Below are 20,050 nucleotides of genomic sequence, written 5' to 3' on the forward strand. Positions count from 1 at the left end.
CTCATGACTCATGAGACCTAAGAGAACCTATTGCTCTGATACCATGTTGTCACAACCCAAAATCCAATAAGGGTCGTGATGGTGCCGGACACCACTGTCAGGCAAGCCAACAACAATTTACTAGCAATTTCTCATTTTATTTATTTTGAAATCATTTCCTTTAAACAAATGAATAATAAATAATAAACTCCACTAAATAAATGAGGATGTCTTTACAAAATTTAACTACTGAAAAATCTCATGATCATCCCATAACCCGGTGTCACAAGTGCATGAGCATCTACCAGTAAATGAAATAAAATACAGTGACTGCCCGGAATACAAGTGACTAGAAATGAAAATATAATACAATACTCTAAAGGAGACTCTTCCGACTACGGGGCGTCTCGAAAATACAGCTCACCTAAGTCTCCGAACTAACCATGCCACTATGCCACTGAGCTACTAGCCCCACATAAACCTGTACAACAAAAATGCACAACAAGTGTAGTATGAGTACGAAAACAACGTGTACTCAGCGAGTATCCCATCTAATCTCGAAGAAGTAGAGACGAGAGGTCGAATTCGACACTTGCTAGTGGTCCAATAGTAATATTATTAATGCGATGAATCACAAATTTATTAAAAACAACAGTAAATTCAAATAAGTCACGAAACAGGTAAAAGTTCCTTTTTATTCAAAGTATCCGGATTCATAATCCATTAGTTAACAATTATCTAAAGTCGGGGAGAGCATGTGACGACCCGGACAGTCGTCTTAAGAATTAACACCCCGATCCCCTATTAACTGCTTTCCCCAAGTTTATTTTTGCTATTTCGATTTGCCAGGATGTTCGGTTTTGGGTTTCGGAGAGTTTTGGAACACTTAGTCCCTAAATAAGAGCTTAAGTATTGGAAAAGTGACCGTAGATGGAATGGTGTAGAGACGGCCTTGGAACGGAAATTCGATGGTTCCGTTATCTCCGTTGGATGATTTCGGGGTTAGGAGCGTGTTCGGATTATGTTTTTGGAGGTCCGTAGCTAATTTAGGCTTGAAATGCCGAAAGTTGAATTTTGGAAGTTTCCGGTTTGATAGTGAGATATTGATTCAAGGGCCGGAATGGAATTTTGAGAGTTGCAGTAGTTTCGTTGTGTCATTTGGGATGTGTGTGCAAAATTTCAGGTCATTAGGACGTGTTTTGGTTGGGTTTTTGATCGAAAGCGGAATTCGGAAGATTTTAGAAACTTAGGCTTGAATCCAATATGTTTTGGTTGTTTTGATATTGTTTGAGGTGTTTTGAAGATTTGTACAAGTTTTAATAATGTTTTAGAATATGTTGATGCCTTTGGTTGAGGTCCCGGGGACCTCGAGATGAATTCGGATGGTTAACGGAGGAAATTTTGGAGTTGAAGTTGCTGCAACAGCTGGTCTTCTGGTATTTTTGCATCTACGATTTGGGGACCGCATATGCGGTGCTGCAGAAGCGGCTAAAGGGCCGCAGAAGTGGCTTTGTGTCAATTCCTCAGGAACCGCAGATGTGGTGCAGGGCTCGCAGAAGCGGAACCACTCATGCGGTTAGAGGTCCGCAGATGTGGAAGTTGGCATTGTAATAAAAGTCGCAGATGCAATGTTGTGTCAGCAGAAGCGGGACCGCAGATGTGGTCCCAGGGCCGCAAATGCGGAAATCGCTGGGCAGAACATAAAAATAGTTGCCTTCGCGAATTTGAGGGATTGTTTCACCATTTTCCTCCGGGTTTGAAGCTTTTGAGAGAGATTTTTGAAGAAAACAAAGGGGAATCACTTAGAGGTAACGTCCTTGACTTCATAACTCATTTTTATGTGATTAAAGACCTAATTAGTGGTGAGAAATTTGGAAAAAATGGGTAATTAGCTTGAGTTTAAGAGGCCTTTAATTGAGGATTTGAGGGGTCATTTGGACTCCGATTTCAGTGTTCTTGTTATGTATAGACTCGTGAGAGTATGAGGTTTCTGAAAATATAAATTTTACCCGATTCCGAGACATGGGCCCAAGGGGCATTTTGGTCATTTTACATAATTTCGCGTATTAGCTTAGAATTTAATTGTAGAATCAGTTACTTGAAGTGTTTTTTACATTATGAAATTGAATTGAATAGATTTGGGCCATTTGGAGTAGAGTACTCATGGCAAAGACGTGGTGTTGGGTTGATTTGGAGTCAGTTCGAGGAAAGTGGCTTGTCTAACCTTGTGTGGGGGACCTTCCCCTTAGGATTGGTATATTTGGTAATTAAAATGCCTTGTACGTGAGGTGACGAGTGTGTACTTGTGATAATTGTTGGAAATCCTGTTTTCTTTAAGTACTTACTAGTATGTTTCCTTTCCTATTTCTATTACTTGCACTATTATGCCTATTGTTAGCTCAGGAAAGCATGTCTAAGTGACTTAATTTCTTCATTTAATTTAACCCGCCTTACATGAATTATGTGCATCATGCTAGGCTAGAATCACTTCTTATTGCCTTAATATGAATTTTGCTATTTCTGTTTATCTTCCTGCTGTTGTTGTCTATTTATTTTGGGACTACGGATGTGGGATTCCGGTAGCTCCCCCTTGTCTGTTTACTTTGGGACTACTGGTTAGATTCCCGATATATCCCCCTGCACATTTACTTTGGGACTACGAGTTAGATTCCCGGTAGATCCCCCTGCACATTTATATAGAACTACGAGAATGCACCCGGTAGATTCCCCCAGTACTGGGTATTTACATTTGGGACTATGGAACGGGATTCCGGTAGATCCCCGCGCACTATGAGTTGGACTACGGGACGGGATCCTAGGAGATCCTTTGGACATATATATGATGGACTACGGGACAGTATCCCAGGAGATTCACTGGATATGTAAAGATGGGACTACAGGATGGTATCCTGGGAGATCCCTGATTGTTACTATTGGTGCTGAGTTGTATTTTTTTTCCATGTTTACGATGTTCTGTATAATTGTTGTTGTTCTGTATATCTTGTGTTATTTTACTGTCGTACTTATTTTTACTGTTCTGTCCTATACTGTTCATCTTTATATTTGTTTAACCTCAGTAGGGACCTGACCTTCCTCGTCACTACCCAACCGAGGTTTTGCTTGGCACTTATTGAGTACAGTTATGGTGTACTCATGCCTCTTCTGCGCTTGTTTTTTATACGCAGACCCAGGTACTTCTACTCAGGCCTACCATCCTTGAGGGAGGTGACTACTTAGAGACTTCGAGGTACATCTGCCGCGTACGCAGACCGAGGAGTCCCTTTTTATTCATGCCTTTTAGTATTTAGCCCTTCTGTACTTTCTGTTCTTATTAGATAAATTCCGGAGTTTGATCTATGTAGTATTTCCTTTTTCTTTGCTTGTGATTTATTGGTTTCCGGGTCTTGGATTTGGATATTGGTTTTGAGATTTATAAATGGTGTATGCCGAGCGGCATATTTAAACATTGTTATTGCCTTATTTCTATTTTTAAATTATTTACTTCCGCAAGTTTTGGTTATCTTCCGCAATTTAGGCTTACCTAGTCATAGAGACTAAGTGCTATCATGATGGTTCACGGAGGACAAATCGAGGTCGTGACAAGTTGGCATCAGAGCTCTAGGTTCATAGGAGTCACGATCACAAGCCGGTTTATTAGAGTCTCACTGATAGGTACAAAGACGTCTGTACTTATCTACGAGAAGCTATGTAACTGTTAGGAAAATTTTCACTTCATTGATTTCCTTGTCGTGCAATGTTTTGGCATCACAATTCTAAATTTCTATCTTCTATTCTCTCACAAATGGTGAGGACACGTGCTACTCGAGATGATCAGGCACATGCGCCCCATACTGCAGCCGTCAGAGGCCGGGGGCGGGGTAGAGGCTGAGGACGCACACGTGGTGAAGTTAGAGCACCTGCGCGAGCTGCCGCCAAAGTACCACCAGCGGATCCAGCCGGAGTCCAGGCACCTGACACGCCTACTACTACTCCAGCTCTTCAGGAGCCTCTGGCACAGTTCATGAGCATGTACACCACTCTGGCTCAGGCAGGGTTGTTTCCCCTTGCTGCAGCTATATCACAGGCAGGGGGAGGAGCACAGACCCCCATTGCCTGCACTCTTGAGTAGTGAGTGCATGTTGAGTAGGTCTCTGAGATTATTCCTGTGCCGCCTGCAGTGCCAGTTCAGCCCGAGGACAGGGCAGCGGCTTCCAAGGATGAGCAGTTGAGGCTTGAGAGGTTCAAGAAGCACAACCTCCTGTATTTAGTGGTCTAGCATCGGAGGATGCTCTGGGATTTCTTGATAAGTGTTACAGCATTCTCCTTACCATGGGTATCTCCGGATTGAGCGGGGTTTCTTTCACTACCTTCCAGCTTCGAGGAGCCGCCTATGAGTGGTGGTGCACCTATGAGTTAGACAGTCAAAATGAGGCTGCTTTACTGACTTGGACTCAGTTTTTAGATTTGTTCCTAAGAGAGTATGTTCCTCAGAGCCTCAAGGACGGTTGGCGCCCAGTGTTTGAGAATTTGTGCTAGGGCGCTATGACTATCTCAAAGTATGTTGTACGTTACACCAGTTTGGCTAGGCATGCACCAGCCTTGGTTTCTACTGTCCATGAGAGGGTTTGCTAGTTTATTGAGGGCCTTATTCCTAGTATCAGATCAAGCATGGCTTGTAAGTTGGAGATGGATATTTTTTATCAGCAGGTGGTGAGCATTGCTCGGAGGATCGAGGGTATACATGCTAGGGAGATAAAGGAGAGGGAGGACAAGAAGTATCGAGAGTCGGGCCATTATTTTGGTGCCCGTAACCCAGCTGCAGGTCGTCATGGTTGGGGTTATATGAGTCGCCCTGTTCATTCAGCTCTTCAAGCAACCAGTATTGCTCCAGCTCTTCCTAGACCTCAGGAGCCTTATTATGCACCACCGGTATCTATTGTGCCTCCTGCACGGGGTGCTTTCAGAGGTCAGTCTAGCAAACCTGGCCCTAGCCAGTCACAGCCACCATGTCCTCCCAGAGCTTGTTTTTAGTTTGGTGAAACACGTCATATGGTGAGGGATTGCCCCAAACTTGGGAGGGGTGCACCTCCACAGACCTCTCAGCCACAGCGTGCCCCGCAAAGTTCTCAAGCTATGGTTAAAGCTCTAGTTGCTACCCCACCTGCTCAGCCAACTAGAGGTGGAGGTCGGGGAGGTAGAGGTTGCCCTAGAGAGGGAGGTCAGGCCAGATATTTTGCCCTTCCTGCCCGTACCAAGGTTGTTGCCTCCAATTCTGTCATCATAGGTATTATATTGGTTTGCCACAGAGATGCATTGGTTCTATTAGATCCAGGCTCTTCTTACTCTTATGTGTCTTCTAGTTTTGCTCCGCATTTGGGTGTACCTTCGGATTCCTTGAGTTCCCTTGTTTATGTTTCTACTCCTATGGGAGATTCTCTTTTGTTGGACTGCATTTATCATTCGTGTTTGGTTGCTCTTAGTGGTTTTGAGGCCAGAGCCAAATTATTGTTACTCAGTATGGTTGACTTCGATATTATCTTAGGCATGTACTGGTTGTTGCCCCATTTTGCTATTCTCGATTGTCATGCCAAAACCGTGATGCTGGCTATGCTAGGTATACCACATGTTGAGTGGAGGGGTACTTTAGATCACACTTCCAGTATAGTTATTTCTTTTCTTAAGGCTCAGCGTATAGTTGAGAAGGGGTGTGATGCATATTTAGCTTATGTGAGAGATGTCAGTATAGATACCCCTTCAGTTGATTCAGTTCCAATAGCACGGGATTTTTTCGATGTGTTTCCAGCTGATCTTCCAGGCATGCCGCCTGATAGATATATTGATTTTGGCATTGATCTGTTACCGGGCACTCAGCCCATTTCTATTCCTCCGTATCGTATGGCTCATCCTGAGTTGAAAGAGTTGAAGGATTAGTTACAGGAATTGCTTGATAAGGGTTTTATTCGGCCCAGTGTATCATCTTAGGGTGCTCCTGTCTTGTTTGTGAAGAAAAATAATGGTTCTATGCATATGTGTATTGATTATCTCTAGTTGAAGAAGGTTATAGTGAAGAACTGTTATCCCTTGCCTCGTATTGATAATCTGTTTGACCAGCTTCAGGGCGCACAGGTGTTTTCTAAGATTGATTTGTGCTCAGGTTACCATCAGTTGAAGATTCGTGAGCCAGATATCCAGAAGACTACTTTCAGGACTCGGTATGGTCATTATAAGTTCCTAGTTAATGTCATTTGGGCTGACCAATGCCCCAGCAGCCTTTATGCATTTGATGCATAGTGTGTTCCGGTTGTATCTTGACTCGTTTGTCATTGTCTTTATTGATGATATTCTGGTGTATTCCTGGAGTTGGGAAGATCATGAGCAGCACCTGAGGACTGTGCTTCAGACTTTGAGAGAGAAGAAGCTATATGCTAAACTCTCAAAATGTATGTTTTGGTTGGATTCAGTGGCATTCTTAGGCCACGTGGTATCGAGTGAGGGTATTCTTAGATCCGAAGAAGATAGTGGCCATGCAGAGTTGGCCCAGACCATCCTCAGCTACCGAGATTCGCAGTTTCCTTGGTTTGGCGGGCTACTACCGTCGTTCTGTGGAGGGGTTTTCATCGATTGCAGCCCCTATAACTAGGTTGACCCAGAAGGGTGCTCCGTTCCAGTGGATGGAGGAGTGTGACATAAGCTTTCAGAAGCTTAAGACAGCTTGACCACAACCCCAATTTTGATATTGCCTGCAGGTTCGGGGTCTTCTACGGTCTATTGTAATGCCTCGAGGGTTGGCCTCGGAGCGGTGTTGATGCAGGATGGTAGGGTGATTGCCTACGCGTCCAGACAGTTGAAGATACATAAGAAGAACTACCCTATTCACGACCTTGAGTTAGCTGCCATTGTTCACGCCTTGAAGTTTTTGGCGCCATTTTTTATACGGGGTTCCCTGTGAGATTTATACTGACCATTGGAGCTTGCAGCACTTGTTCAAGCAGAAGGATCTAAATTTGCGCTAGAGTAGGTGGTTAGAGTTGCTGAAGGACTATAACATCACTATTTTGTATTACTCGGGCAAGGCCAATATGGTGGCCGGTGTTTTGAGTCGTCAGGTAGAGAGTTTGGGGATTTTGGCTTATTTACCAGCATTGGAGAGGCTTATGGTGATGGATGTTCAGGGCTTAGCCAGCCAGTTGGTAATATTGGATCTTTCGGAGCCTACTCGGGTTCTAGCTTGCATGGTTTCTCGGTCTTTCTTATTTGATCGTTTCAGGGAGCGGCAGTATGATGACCCTCATTTGCTTGTCCCCAAGGACAAGGTCCAGCACGGTGATGCCAGAGATGTGACTATTGGTGATGATGGGGTATTGAGGATGCAGGGTCGGATTTGTGTACCTAATGTTGAGGGGCTTCGGGAGTTGATTCTAAAGGAGGCCCATAGCTCGTGGTATTCCATTCATTCAGGTGCCATGAAGATGTATCAGGATTTTAGAGTGGAGGCAGATGAAGAAGGATATAGTTGGATTTGTAGCTCGGTGCCTCAACTGTCAGCAGGTGAAGTATGAGTACCAAAGACCGGGTGGGTTGCTCCAGCAGATAGAGATTCCGGAATGAAAGTGGGAGCGGATCACCATGAACTCTGTAGTTGGTCTCTCACGGACTTTTAGAAAGTTCGATGCTATTTGGGTGATTGCGGATCGGCTGACCAAGTCTGCTCATTTTATTCTTGTGTGCACTACTTATTCTTCGGAGCGGTTAGCAGAGATTTATATCCGGGAGATTGTTCATTTGCATGGTATTCCAGTGTCCATCATCTCAAATAGGGGTACTCAGTTTACATCACAGTTCTGGAGGGCCGTTCAGCATGAGTTGGGTACTCGGGTGGAGCTGAGTACAACATTTCACCCTCAGACGGACAGACATTCTGAGCGCACTATTCAGATTCTTAAGGATATGCTCTGTGCATGTGTGATTTGAGTTTGGAGGGTCTTGGGATTAGTTCTTGCCATTGGCGGAGTTTGCTTATAACAACAGCTATCAATCCAGCATTCAGATGGCACCGTATGAGGCTTTATATGGGAGACGGTGTAGATCCCTATTGTGCTGGTTTGAGTTGGGTGAGGCTAGATTATTGGGCACGGACTTAGTTTAGGATGCTTTGAAGAATGTTAAGGTGATTTAGGATAGGATACGTACAGCCTAGTCCAGACAGAAGAGTTACGCAGACTGGAAGGTTCGTGATGTTTCCTATATGGTTGGAGAGCGGGTTCTGCTTCGGGTTTCGCCTATGAAGGGCATTATGAGATTTGGGAAGAAATGGAAGTTGAGTCCGAGGTTTATTGGTCCTTTTGAGATATTGAGGCGTGTTGGGGAGGTTGCTTATGATCTTGCGTTACCTCCCAGCTTGGCCGGAGTTCATTTGGTATTCCATGTTTCGATACTCTGGAGGTATCACAGTGATCCGTCATACGTGTTGGATTTCAGTTCAGTCTAATTGGACAAGGAGCTATGCTATGTTGAGGAGCCAGTGGTGATATTGGATAGGCAGGTTAGAAAGTTAAGGTCAAAGAACATTGCATCCGTGAAGGTTCAGTTGCGGGGTCAGCCGGTCGAGGAGGTGACCTGGGAGAGCGAGCAGGATATGCGCAGTCGTTACTCTCATATTTTCACTACTTCAAGTATGTCTATATTCTCGTTCGAGGATGAACGAATGTTTAAGTGTATAAGGATGTGACGACCCGGCCTGTCGTCTTAAGAATTAACGCCCCAATCCCCTATTAACTGTTTTCCCCAAGTTTATTTCTGCTATTTTGATTTGTCGGGATGTTCGGTTTTGGGTTTCAGAGAGTTTTTGCAGGGCGTTATAACTGTATCAGAGTATGTTGTACGTTACACCAGTTTGGCTAGGCATGCGCCAGCCTTCGTTTCTACTGTCCGCGAGAGGGTTCGCCGGTTTGTTGAGGGCTTTATTCCTAGTATCAGATCTAGCATGGCTCATGAGTTGGAGATGAATATTTCTTATCAACAGGTGGTGAGCATTGCTAGGAGGATCGAGGGTATGCATGCTAAGTAGAGAGAGGAAGGGAGGCCAAGAGATCTCGAGAGTCGGGCCATTATTCTGGTGCCCGTACCCCTGCTGCAGGTCGTCATGGTAGTGCTTATATGAGTCGCCCTGTTCATTCAGCTCTTCCAGCAGCCAGTATTGCTCCAACTCTTCCTAGACCTCAAGAGCCTTATTATGCACCACCGGTATCTAGCGCGCCTCCTGCACAGGGTGCTTTCAGAGGTCAGTCCAGCAGACCTGGCCTAGCCAGTCACAGCCACCACGTCCTCCCAGAGCTTGTTTTGAGTGTGGTGACACACGTCATATGGTGAGGGATTGCCCCAGACTTGGGAGGGGTGCACCTCCACAGACTTCTCAGCCACAACGTGCCCCGCAGAGTTCTCAAGCTATAGTTACATCTCCAGTTGCTACCCCACTTGCTCAGTCAGTTAGAGGTGGAGGTAGAGGTCGCCCTAGAGAGGGAGGCCATGCCAGATACTATGCCTTCCTGCCCGTACCGAGGCTATTGCCTTCGATTCTGTTATCACAGGTATTATATTAGTTTTCCACAGAGATGCATCAGTTCTATTCGATCCAGGCTCTACTTACTCTTATGTGTCTTCTAAGTTTGCTCTGCATTTGGGTGTACCTCGGGATTCCTTGAGTTCCCCTGTTTATGTTTCTACTCCTGTAGGAGATTCTCTTATTGTGGACCGCGTTTATTGGTCGTGTTTGATTTCTCTTAGTGGTTTTGAGACCAGAGCCAATTAATTGTTACTCAGTATGGTTGACTTCGATATTATCTTGGGCATGGAGTGGTTGTCGCCCCATTTTGCTATTCTCGATTGTCATGCAAAAACCGCGACGCTAGCTATGCCAGGTATACTACATGTTAAGTGGAGGGGTACTTTAGATCACACTTTCAGTAGAGTTATTTCTTTTCTTAAGGCTAAGCGTATGGTTGAGAAAGGGTGTGATGCATATTTAGCTTATGTGAGAGATGCCAGCATTGATACCTCTTCAGTTGATTCAGTTCCAGTAGTATGGGATTTTCCCGATGTGTTTCCAGCGGATCTTCCTGGCATGCCGCCTTATAGAGGGAAATTTATGAGAAATTGAGAAAAGTAGAGCAAAATAGCAGGATATAGACAATAGATAAATACTAAAAAGAAGAACCAGTTCAAGTAATTCGTAGAGCCTGAGACAAAAGAACATTATTTTTACTTTGAGAAATTCATAATTCGGTTTTCATTGGCTCCGAATGCTCTAAAATATCGGTTCTCCACTTTTAAGGAAACTAAATACTTATCAAATTGTCCTGATGAAAAAGTCAATTTCAATATAAAAAAAGAATTCAATTGGTTAATGAGATTTAAGGATTTGACAATTTTTTTATTAAATAACAATAAAGATTAAAGATTCAAAATTGAATCATCTACTTCAAATTCAAGTTAAAGCTGCAAAGAAATGCGGATAGAGAACGCCATGCATCCATGCAAATGAAAAGTTAGTTGTTAATCTGTTAGTGGGACTAAAGTGTAACTAAAGAAACTTAAGGGTGTACTAAAGTGATAACTACTTAGTATATATTAGACTAAGTCGATTATCAATGTGTATTAACAAAAACTGAGATTCGATCTTCTCCTCTCTCTTATTCTTCTTCTTCTCTTTGAGTTCAATATAAACTAGCATACGTTTATGGTGCATGTGAGAATCGTGTAGATGTATGCTTGATTAGCACAATTTGACAGCACCTATTTATTATAAAAATCGATGCTAATGCAAAAAGAATAACAAGGAAGATTAATATGTAATATTTTGTAGTCAACAGTGTAATTATTTCTACAACTATATAGGGCATCACATCAGAACAAGTCAAGTTTATAGTAAATTCGTGTCATTAAAATTCCAGTAATAACCTCAAATAACAGGAAGAATTCATTTTCACCATAATTTATTTTTGAAAAAGAAGACATTGCAATACCTATATCTATCACTATTTTTGCACTATAATCACAAAAGTATAAACGAAAATTAACAACAACAACAACAACAATAATAACAGCGACGACGACGACAACAACAACAACAAAAACAACAACAAATAATGACAATAGAAAAGAAAATATATAAAAGGGCAGCAAGATGAGCATAGATAATTCCTTGAGAATGGATCATTAGAAAATTTGTGTAGGCTGTCAATGATCTGGGGATTAAATAGTGGAAAGAAGGGTAGATGAAAAGATATAGTAAATCTACGGAATAAGAATGCATTTAAAGTGATACAATTTATAATAAAATAACTTAAACATTCACACAAAGAAACAATATTAGCATGCAAAGTCTGACCTCACTAAATGTTGCATTAATGAATTGAATGTGCATTAACTATTTTTAGAACTTTGCATTAAACCTGGAGAACATTAACATCAAAACTGTAGCTTATTGAATATTGCATTAAGAGCCTGCACAATTCCTTGTTAGGGTTTTGCCCTTAATTTCTAATCTATTAGGTCTTTTTTCTTGAAAGAAGGGAAAAAGAATCATAAAAGGAATAATCTCCTTCATGTTCCTTATACAACGACGATGAAGACGACGATGACGACAACAATAACAACCACAACCACAACAACAACAACGACAACAACAACAACAACAATAACCACAACAACGACAACGACAACCACAACAACGAGAACAACAACAACAACAACAACGACAACGACAACAATAACAATAACAACAACCACAACAATGACAACGACAACCACGACAACGACAACGAGAACAACAACAATAACAACAACCACAACAATGACAACGACAACCACGACAACGACAACGAGAACAAAAACAACGACAACAACAACAACAACAATAACAACAACAACAATGACAACGACAACGACAATGACGACAACAATAATGACGACAACAACAACAACAACAACGACAATGACAACGACAACGACAACGATAATGACGACAACAATAATGACGACAACAACAACAACAACGACAATAACAATAACAACAACAATAACAAATAATTACAATAAAAATGAAAATACATAAAGGGCAGCAAGATGAGCATAGATAATTTCTTGAGAATGGATCATTAGAAAATTTGTGTAGGTTGTCAATGATCTGGAGATTAAATAGTGGAAAGAAGGGTAGATGAAAAGATAGAGTAAATCTACGGAATAAGAATGCATTTAAAGTGATACAATTTATAATAAAATAACTTATACATTCACACAAAGAAACAATATTAGCATGCAAAGTCTGACCTCACTAAATATTGCATTAATGAATTGAATGTGCATTAACTGTTTTTAGAACTTTGCACTAAACCTGGAGAACATTAACATCAAAACTGTAGCTTATTGAATATTTCATTAAGAGCCTGCACAACTCCTTGTTAGGGTTTTGCTCTTAATTTCTAATCTTTTAGGACTTTCTTTCTTGAAATAAGGGAAAAAGGATCATAAAAGAAATAAATCTCCTTCATATGCCTTATACTTTTCTTGAAGGAAAAATCCTGAACATCTATAAATTGAGGATCTATGCTTCTCATAACAATAACAACAACAACAATAACAACAACAACAACAACAACAACAACAACAACAACAACAACATCCATAATGTAGTCATTAAACAAGTCTTATCTAGGGGAAGAATTTATCTCTCGTACGTTTTTTTTTAATATTAGTAAATTGATGTAGGTCAATTGACCAAAATCATATTATAGCATATTATGCTTCTTTTAGTATAATCTCTTTGTTGTCTGATTTATCGCCGCCAGTTTGCATTGTTAGATTCAGTATGACACATTGTTATTTCGATTCCAACAAATGATATTAGAGCTGCTGGTTGAATACATTCTCAAGGCAGGTTCAGTTCTAACCACAATCAATTTGATGATAGTTAAGATTTATCAAAAAATATATTGATTTTGAGGTCACACATGGAGATGATTTACAATTACAAATATTCAAAACCCTTGTTGTTGCATCTTTATAGAAATAAAACCTCATTTTTAATTGTTTGGGCCGCTATTTTTATACCAATGTCAGTTTTAAGTCATGTATATGTGGAACCCATGGGCTCCAATGCAAGTTTTTGCCCATGTTTATTTTTAACACATGGGCTCCTTTTAACTAATATCAGTTTAACACATGTTTATTCTTAATGTGTGGTCCCTTTAACCTATTTTTGGGCTTCTTTCAATCAATGTCAAGATTTTCCAACCTATACATTTTTTTAAAACATGGCAAGCAGTAGTTGACATTGAAGATTATGTGAACAAGACAAATCAAGATTATTTTGTCTAAAAATTTAGGTAATGGGAGAATTGTTAGTATTTTGCCTTCTATTTCTTGAAGGAAGGGAAAAAGAATTCTAAAAGGAATAAATCTCCTTCATATGCCTTATCCTTTTTTTTGAAGTAAAAGTTTTGGATATCTATAAAGTGAAGATCTCTACTTCTCACAACAACAATAACAATAATATCCACAATGTAGTAATTAAAAGAGTCTTATTTAGAGGGCGAATTTATCTCTCCATAGTTTTTTTTCTTTTATATTAGTAAATTGATGTAGGTCAATCGACCAAAATGATTTAGTCTATTATGCCTCTTTTAGTATAATCTTTTTGTCGTCTGATTTATCTTCGTCAAAAGCTTGTATTGTTAGCTTCTACATAACGCCTTGTTATCTTGATTCGAACACTCTCATCAAACTTCAACTCTTATATATATATATATATATCAAGCATTAAATGAGCAAGCAATTAGCATGATGAATTGCAAGTACAATTAAAAAATAATTTGGACACCCTCGAAAACAGATTTATCTACATTCTAAAATGGGTTTCGAAATTGAGTCGATGCCCCAATCTTGTACCACGTATATGCCGACACCTTGAGTTTATATTATATCTAGATTATTACAATAACAACAACAAACCCACTAAATTCCCTGAAGTGGAATGTTGAGTTTATATTAAATCTAGATTATTATTTATTTTTTGATATTTTATAATACAAACCTAAACTTTTCTCCGAGGGTGATGTGCATAGATAGCCATTAATAGCACATGTCTTTATTTTTAAGCCATTATTTTAAATGTCTTTAGTCATTAGCCACTGCTTTAATTAACTTTAACCTGCCTGGACGAAAATATCCTTCTGTTATAAGCTTATACCTACGTTCCTTATTAACGATCAGCAGCAGCAGCACGCAACTACCTTCTCAAAGCAGCAGCAACAACTGTGATCGTCCAAAATTGCAGAAGCCTCTCTTTCGATTTCAAACTATAGAATTCAATTTCTCGTCCAAAAATCTACATAAAATTACAGTAAGTTATGCTTTTGTGTGTTTTTGTTGATTTTTATTTCGTTACTAGGAATTTGATGCTAGGAATTTAATTTATTTTTTTTGCTTTTTTGGATTGATAACTCTAAGGACATCGCATCCTGTGATTATTCTATAAATATTGAAGACGTAATGTTAAGGATTTGGTGTCCTACTTTTGCAAATTATATTGAAAAAGTTAAGGACACAATGGATTTGGTGTCCTGATTTTGCAAATTGTATTGAAAAAGTTAAAGGACACAATGTCCTTAACGTTTTTGTTGTTGTTATGAATATTAAGGACATAATGTCCTGGTTTTGCAAATTGTTTTGAAAACGTTAAGGACACTTCGGTCTAAACTCACAGTTACAAAGTTCAAAAGTTAAGGACACTTGGTCCTAAAATTTGAGTTCCAAGTTCAAAAGTTACGGACACATGGTCCTGAAGTTAGATTAACAAGGTCAAAAGTTAAGGACACTTGGTCCTGAAGTTTGAGTTCCAAGTTCAAAAGTTAAGGATTCATGATCCTAAACTTCAAGTTTGAAGTTCAAGAGTTAAGGACACTTGTCCTTAACTTTGAATACCAAGTTCAAAAGTTAAGGACACTTGGTCCTTAACTTTGATTTCCAAGTTCAAAAGTTAAGGACACTTGGTCCTTAACTTGGTCCTGAACTTACAGTTCTTGTCCTTAATTTATACAAGGATTGGTCTATAAATATGTCCTGAATTTTCCATTTTCTTGACATGCATGATGGAAACAATATGTATTATAGTTGCTTTTAATGGTATATGGACTGAAGACTATAAATATCTTGACCATCAAACAAAGCTTGTTCTAGTACCTGAGCCAATTCGATTTGAGGATTTTATTAAACAGGTCTTTGAAGTTATTGAATTGGACAGAGACAAGTTTGAAGCAATAATATGGTTTGATATCAACCTGGGAACATGCAAGGGAATGATTGTATCCAAAGATTTAGATCTTCACACATGTATAGAGTTACTAAAAAGTCTTTCACTCTTCAAGGGTTGCCGTTTCATTGTTGATGTTTCGGAAAGAAATTTTGGATCTACAAGCACCTTTGAATATATCAACAGAGAAAATCAACATGACAATCAAAACAAATGGCAACAGATAATGGAAATAGATATGGTTGACGCCGAACCAATAACTGAAGAGATGCTTCAAACATTTGATTCTATTCAAGTGGAAGGACAAAGTATTATAGAGATTGACAACGAACAAGCTTTGGGTATTCAAGTCTTAGAGAGTGCACCGGTAATAGAAGAACTTGCTGAAAAAACCTCAGCTCAACTAACTAGAAGAAGCTCAAATTCAAAACAAAAAGAATCCCCAACTACGATATTAAGAGAAAATGCTTCGTTGGATGAAATAAAAGTGGGATCAATATTTGACAAAAATAAGAGTATAATTAATTGTTTTTCGAATATAGCAATTAAAGAGCATTTTGAATTCAAGGTTGTTAGATCAAGCTCAACAAGATATTCATTGAAATGCAATGATGATAGGTGTGGGTGGTGTGTGCATGCTTTCAGAGTTAAAGATTCCACACTGTTCAAGATAGTAAAGATTGAGAAAAATCATGACTGCTCAGTTAACACTATGAAAGCTAATCAAAGGCATGCAACTTCAAAATTGATTAGTGGTTACATTATTGACAATCTTCGAGACCCAAGGTTTAAAGTTACACTAGCTTTTGTCATGGCAGAAATGCAAAAATTGTATGGGCTAGACATTGGGTATCACAAGGCGTGGCATGCTATTCAACATGCTTCAGCTTTAATAAGAGGAACTCATGAAGAGAATTATGAATTATTGTATTCATACTTGTATATGATGAAAAGTAAAAACCCAGGAACATATACTAACATAAAGATAGACGACAACAACAGGTAAACAATCAAAAAAGAGATTATTAGTCTGTTTTATAAACTTTAGGACATGTTGTCCTTAACCAGTTTTTGATGTGTGTAGTCAAAAAGTTAAGGACACTTGGTCCTTAACTTTTGAACTCTAAGTTAACGACTGCTTGTCCTTAACTTTTGAGCTTGTAACTCTAAGTTAAGGACTGCATATCCTTAACTTTTAAACTTGTAACTCTAAGTTAAAGAATGCATGTCCTTAACTTTTAAACTTGTAATTCTAAGTTAAGGACCAAGTGTCCTTAACTTTTGACCTTGGAAGTCTAACTTCAGGACTACCCGTCCTAAACTTTTGGGCTTGTAACCTGAAGTTCAGGACTAACTGTCCTTAACTTTTGATCTTGTTAGTCTAAGTTAAGGACTACCTATCCTTAACTTCTGTTAACCTTCTGTTATACTGTATTTTCAGGTTTCTTTATATGTTTTATGCATATGGATCATCAATAACTGGTTGGAATCACTGTAGACCAGTGATTTCTATTGATGCAACTTTTTTGAAGTCAAAATGTTGTGGTGTTTTAATGATTTCGGTTTCAAATGATGCAAATAACCAAATTTTCCCACTAGCCTTTGGAATTACAAAATCTGAAAATAACAATTCCTATGAGTGGTACTTTAGTGAGCTTCGTAATGCAATTGGGAGCCGTGCGAATTTAATTTTTTTATCAGACAAGCATCAAGCTATTGCATATGGTATTGCAAAGGTATATCCTGAAAGCCATCATAGGATTTGTATCTATTATTTGGAGCAGAAACTAAAGCGATGGAAAGTGAAAAGTGAGGTCATAAAACTTTCCCAAACTACTGCAAGAATATACAAGAACAAAGAATTTGATCTATACATGTCATATATAGCAAAGTAGAAAAGAAGACTTATGACTACTTGATGGAAGAACCACCGGAAAGGTGGGAACGTTCTTGTAGTCCACGATGAAGATATGTCATGCTCACAACAAACATAGTCGAGTCAATGAATTTTGTTCTATTAGAAGCAAGGGAGTTGCCTATATTAAGAATGATGGATTTCATCCAAGTGAAGCTACAACGTTGGTTTTATGAAAGAAGAAATGAAGCAGACGGAACTTTTTATGACGTTTCTTGTTGGGTAGAAGAGGAATTGAAGAAAATGATAGATTTAGCATTTACTTTGAATGTAAGTATTATGTTCATAGATTTAGCATTTACTTTGAATGTAAGTATTATGTTTTTTGTTTAGCTTATTACATTAATGATAATTTAACATAATGTACTAACTTATAATTTTTCAACATTGAAGGTCTTCCCTGTTGATTCATGGCATTCTAGAGTTGAGGAAGAAGGAATTACTTTCTTGGTGGACTTAAACAAAAGAATATGTGATTGTTTTCAGTTTCAATTTGATGAATTACGCATACATGCAATTGCAGCTATCGAGAAGAGAAACATCAAGAAGTCCAATATTTGCTCGCACTGGTACTTAAAGGAATATTGGCTGAATACATATGAAAGACAAATACATTTTGTAGGACATACTGATTCTTGGATTATACCAGAGAGTGTTAAGTAACAAATTATTAAACCTCCAGATTTTAAAGTGCCACCAGGTAGAAGTCAGAAGAAAAGGCATAATCCAGCTATCGAGTCATCAAAAATAATATTCAAATGTGGTCGTTGCAGAAGAATTGGTTATAATAGAACAGTTGTATATATTCTCCGGCAGTTCATCCATTTTCAAGGAAGCATAGAGAATAGTAGATAAATACACTTATATTTATCTACTCTTTTACATTTTTGCTGTAAATTGGATTCATTTAGATTGTTTTTATTTGAGCAAAATGTCCTGAATATTCAAAGTTTCTTTGCGCTTACATGCTTTTTGTTTCTTTTGAGTTCCAAGTTCAAAAGTTAAGGATAGGCAGTCCTTAACTTAGATTTCCAAGTTCAAAAGTTAAGGACATTTGGTCCTTAACTTAGAGTTCCAAGTTCAAAAGTTAAGGACACTTGGACCTGAACTTAGAGTTCCAAGTTCAAAAGTTAAGGACACTTGGTCCTTAACTTTGAATTCCAAGCTCAAAAATAAAAAGAAAATTGGTCCTGAACTTCAAGTTCCAAGTTCAAAAGTTAAGGACATTTGGTCCTGAACTTCAAGTTTCAAGTTCAAAAGTTAAGGACATCTGGTCCTAAACTTTGATTTCCAAGTTCAAAAGTTAAGGACACTTGGTCCTTAACTAATACTTTCATGCTCAATACACTTAGTTTAAGGATTGCAAATGGACAAATCAATACTTGACAGAAACAAAGAAATTAATAATATGATGCCTTCATATTACTTCTACAACTGTAATTTGGCATAGTTGAGACCAAAAATTATGCTATGCAAACAAAATAAAAGTGCCTTGTTTACAGCAATTTTATACAAAATATCAGAAACAACTAACTTTCTTTACAACTAAACTACAGCTCCTTTGGGCAGCAAGTTTCATTTTCACTATCACAGTCGTCGCCAATATTTTTTGGTGGTGTATCATAACCGAAATTTCTTTTCCACTCTCCATGTGCCCAAAGATTTGATGCAAGTTCTTTTCTAAAGTTTTTTATGTCTTCAGGTTGGAATTTCTCCACGTCCTTTCACATCATCAACAACTCTATATACTTGATTAGGATTGCACCACAATCAGTCCTAAGGAAAATGTAAGATATGGAGTCAATTAAACTATATCTTTAATAAAATAAATCTATAGTAGATATAAATTATATAGCAAATGACATCACGTACGATCCAGTTTGGTATGGTAATCTTTGCCACTTAATATCAAATTTGTTGAATGTATTTCCAAAAGACTTGTGATTTTTCTCAAATTGTGAGAACTTTAGCAAGTGGGAGATCATGCGTGCATACATTTCAATGTGATTCATTCATGTCTCATATGGCTCACTATATATGGAATCGTACACATCAATCTTTTTCTCATTCAAGTCCAATACCCCCCAAAATGTGTGTCACAACATCATCATCTTCTGAAGGAAGCCGACATGGAAAAAAGATTTTGTCAACCTCAATCCAAGTAATTCCACATCTATGACTGTCACCCCACACATATGGTGTCAGAAATAATTGATTATCACCACACCAAAACTCATCTGTAGCATCTTCATTGAAATCCTTATATACAAGCACCATATAGTTATCAAAAAGTATGCATGTAGTTGTGCAACAAAAAGGATGGGCGCGAGGGTGGTAGCATTCCTTCTTTCTCAAATAATACAGGGCAATATCAATATACTTCATAAAAAGCAAAAAAAAAAAAGCAAATCCATCAGTCATAAATAAGTAAAAAATAATAAATAAAGAATAAAGAAAATAAATGCCTTGCGAATTATCAAACCTTATCATCAAGTACAAATCTACTATCTGAAAGCTCAAGGAAGAACATTTTGCTACTGATTTTTTGATGGTACAATTTATATGGATTCTTTCTCACACCATTATTGTCAGCATATAGGTCAGTTTCTCCCCTGAAAATTTTGAAAATATCAAAGTTAGAAGTTAGTCCTCATTTCCTAATTAAGGACATCTAGTCGTGAACTTAGGCTAAGAAGTTCAAAAGTTAAGGACAATAGGTCCTGAACATTGAATTCCAAGTTCAAAAGTTCAGGACACTTGGTCCTTAACTTTGAGTTTCAAGTTCAAAAATTAAAAACACTTGGTCCTGAACTTACATTTACAAGTTGAAAAGTTAAGGACACTTGGTC

General features: G+C 38.6%; 1 protein-coding gene across 1 annotated transcript; it reads left to right on the top strand.

The window, feature by feature from the left end:
- The first annotated feature begins 17,288 nt into the window (after positions 1–17,288).
- On the top strand, positions 17,289–18,958 carry LOC138870787 (uncharacterized). Its single transcript, XM_070148626.1, has 3 exons — positions 17,289–17,471; positions 17,595–17,770; positions 18,904–18,958. Exons 1-3 carry the CDS (start codon positions 17,289–17,291, stop codon positions 18,956–18,958), a joined length of 414 nt encoding a protein of 137 aa, XP_070004727.1.
- Positions 18,959–20,050: the final 1,092 nt, after the last annotated feature.

This window comes from Nicotiana sylvestris, chromosome 6 (assembly GCF_000393655.2).
Source record: "Nicotiana sylvestris chromosome 6, ASM39365v2, whole genome shotgun sequence".
Classification (NCBI taxonomy): Eukaryota; Viridiplantae; Streptophyta; class Magnoliopsida; order Solanales; family Solanaceae; genus Nicotiana; species Nicotiana sylvestris.

Coding starts and splice junctions, on each gene's coding strand:
- LOC138870787 (XM_070148626.1), top strand. CDS start 17,289: ATGAATTTTGTTCTATTAGAAGCAAGGGAGTTGCCTATATTAAGAATG. Junction 17,472..17,594: donor ATTTAGCATTTACTTTGAAT/GTAAGTATTATG, acceptor TCAACATTGAAG/GTCTTCCCTGTTGATTCATG. Junction 17,771..18,903: donor TCCAATATTTGCTCGCACTG/GTACTTAAAGGA, acceptor TTATGTCTTCAG/GTTGGAATTTCTCCACGTCC.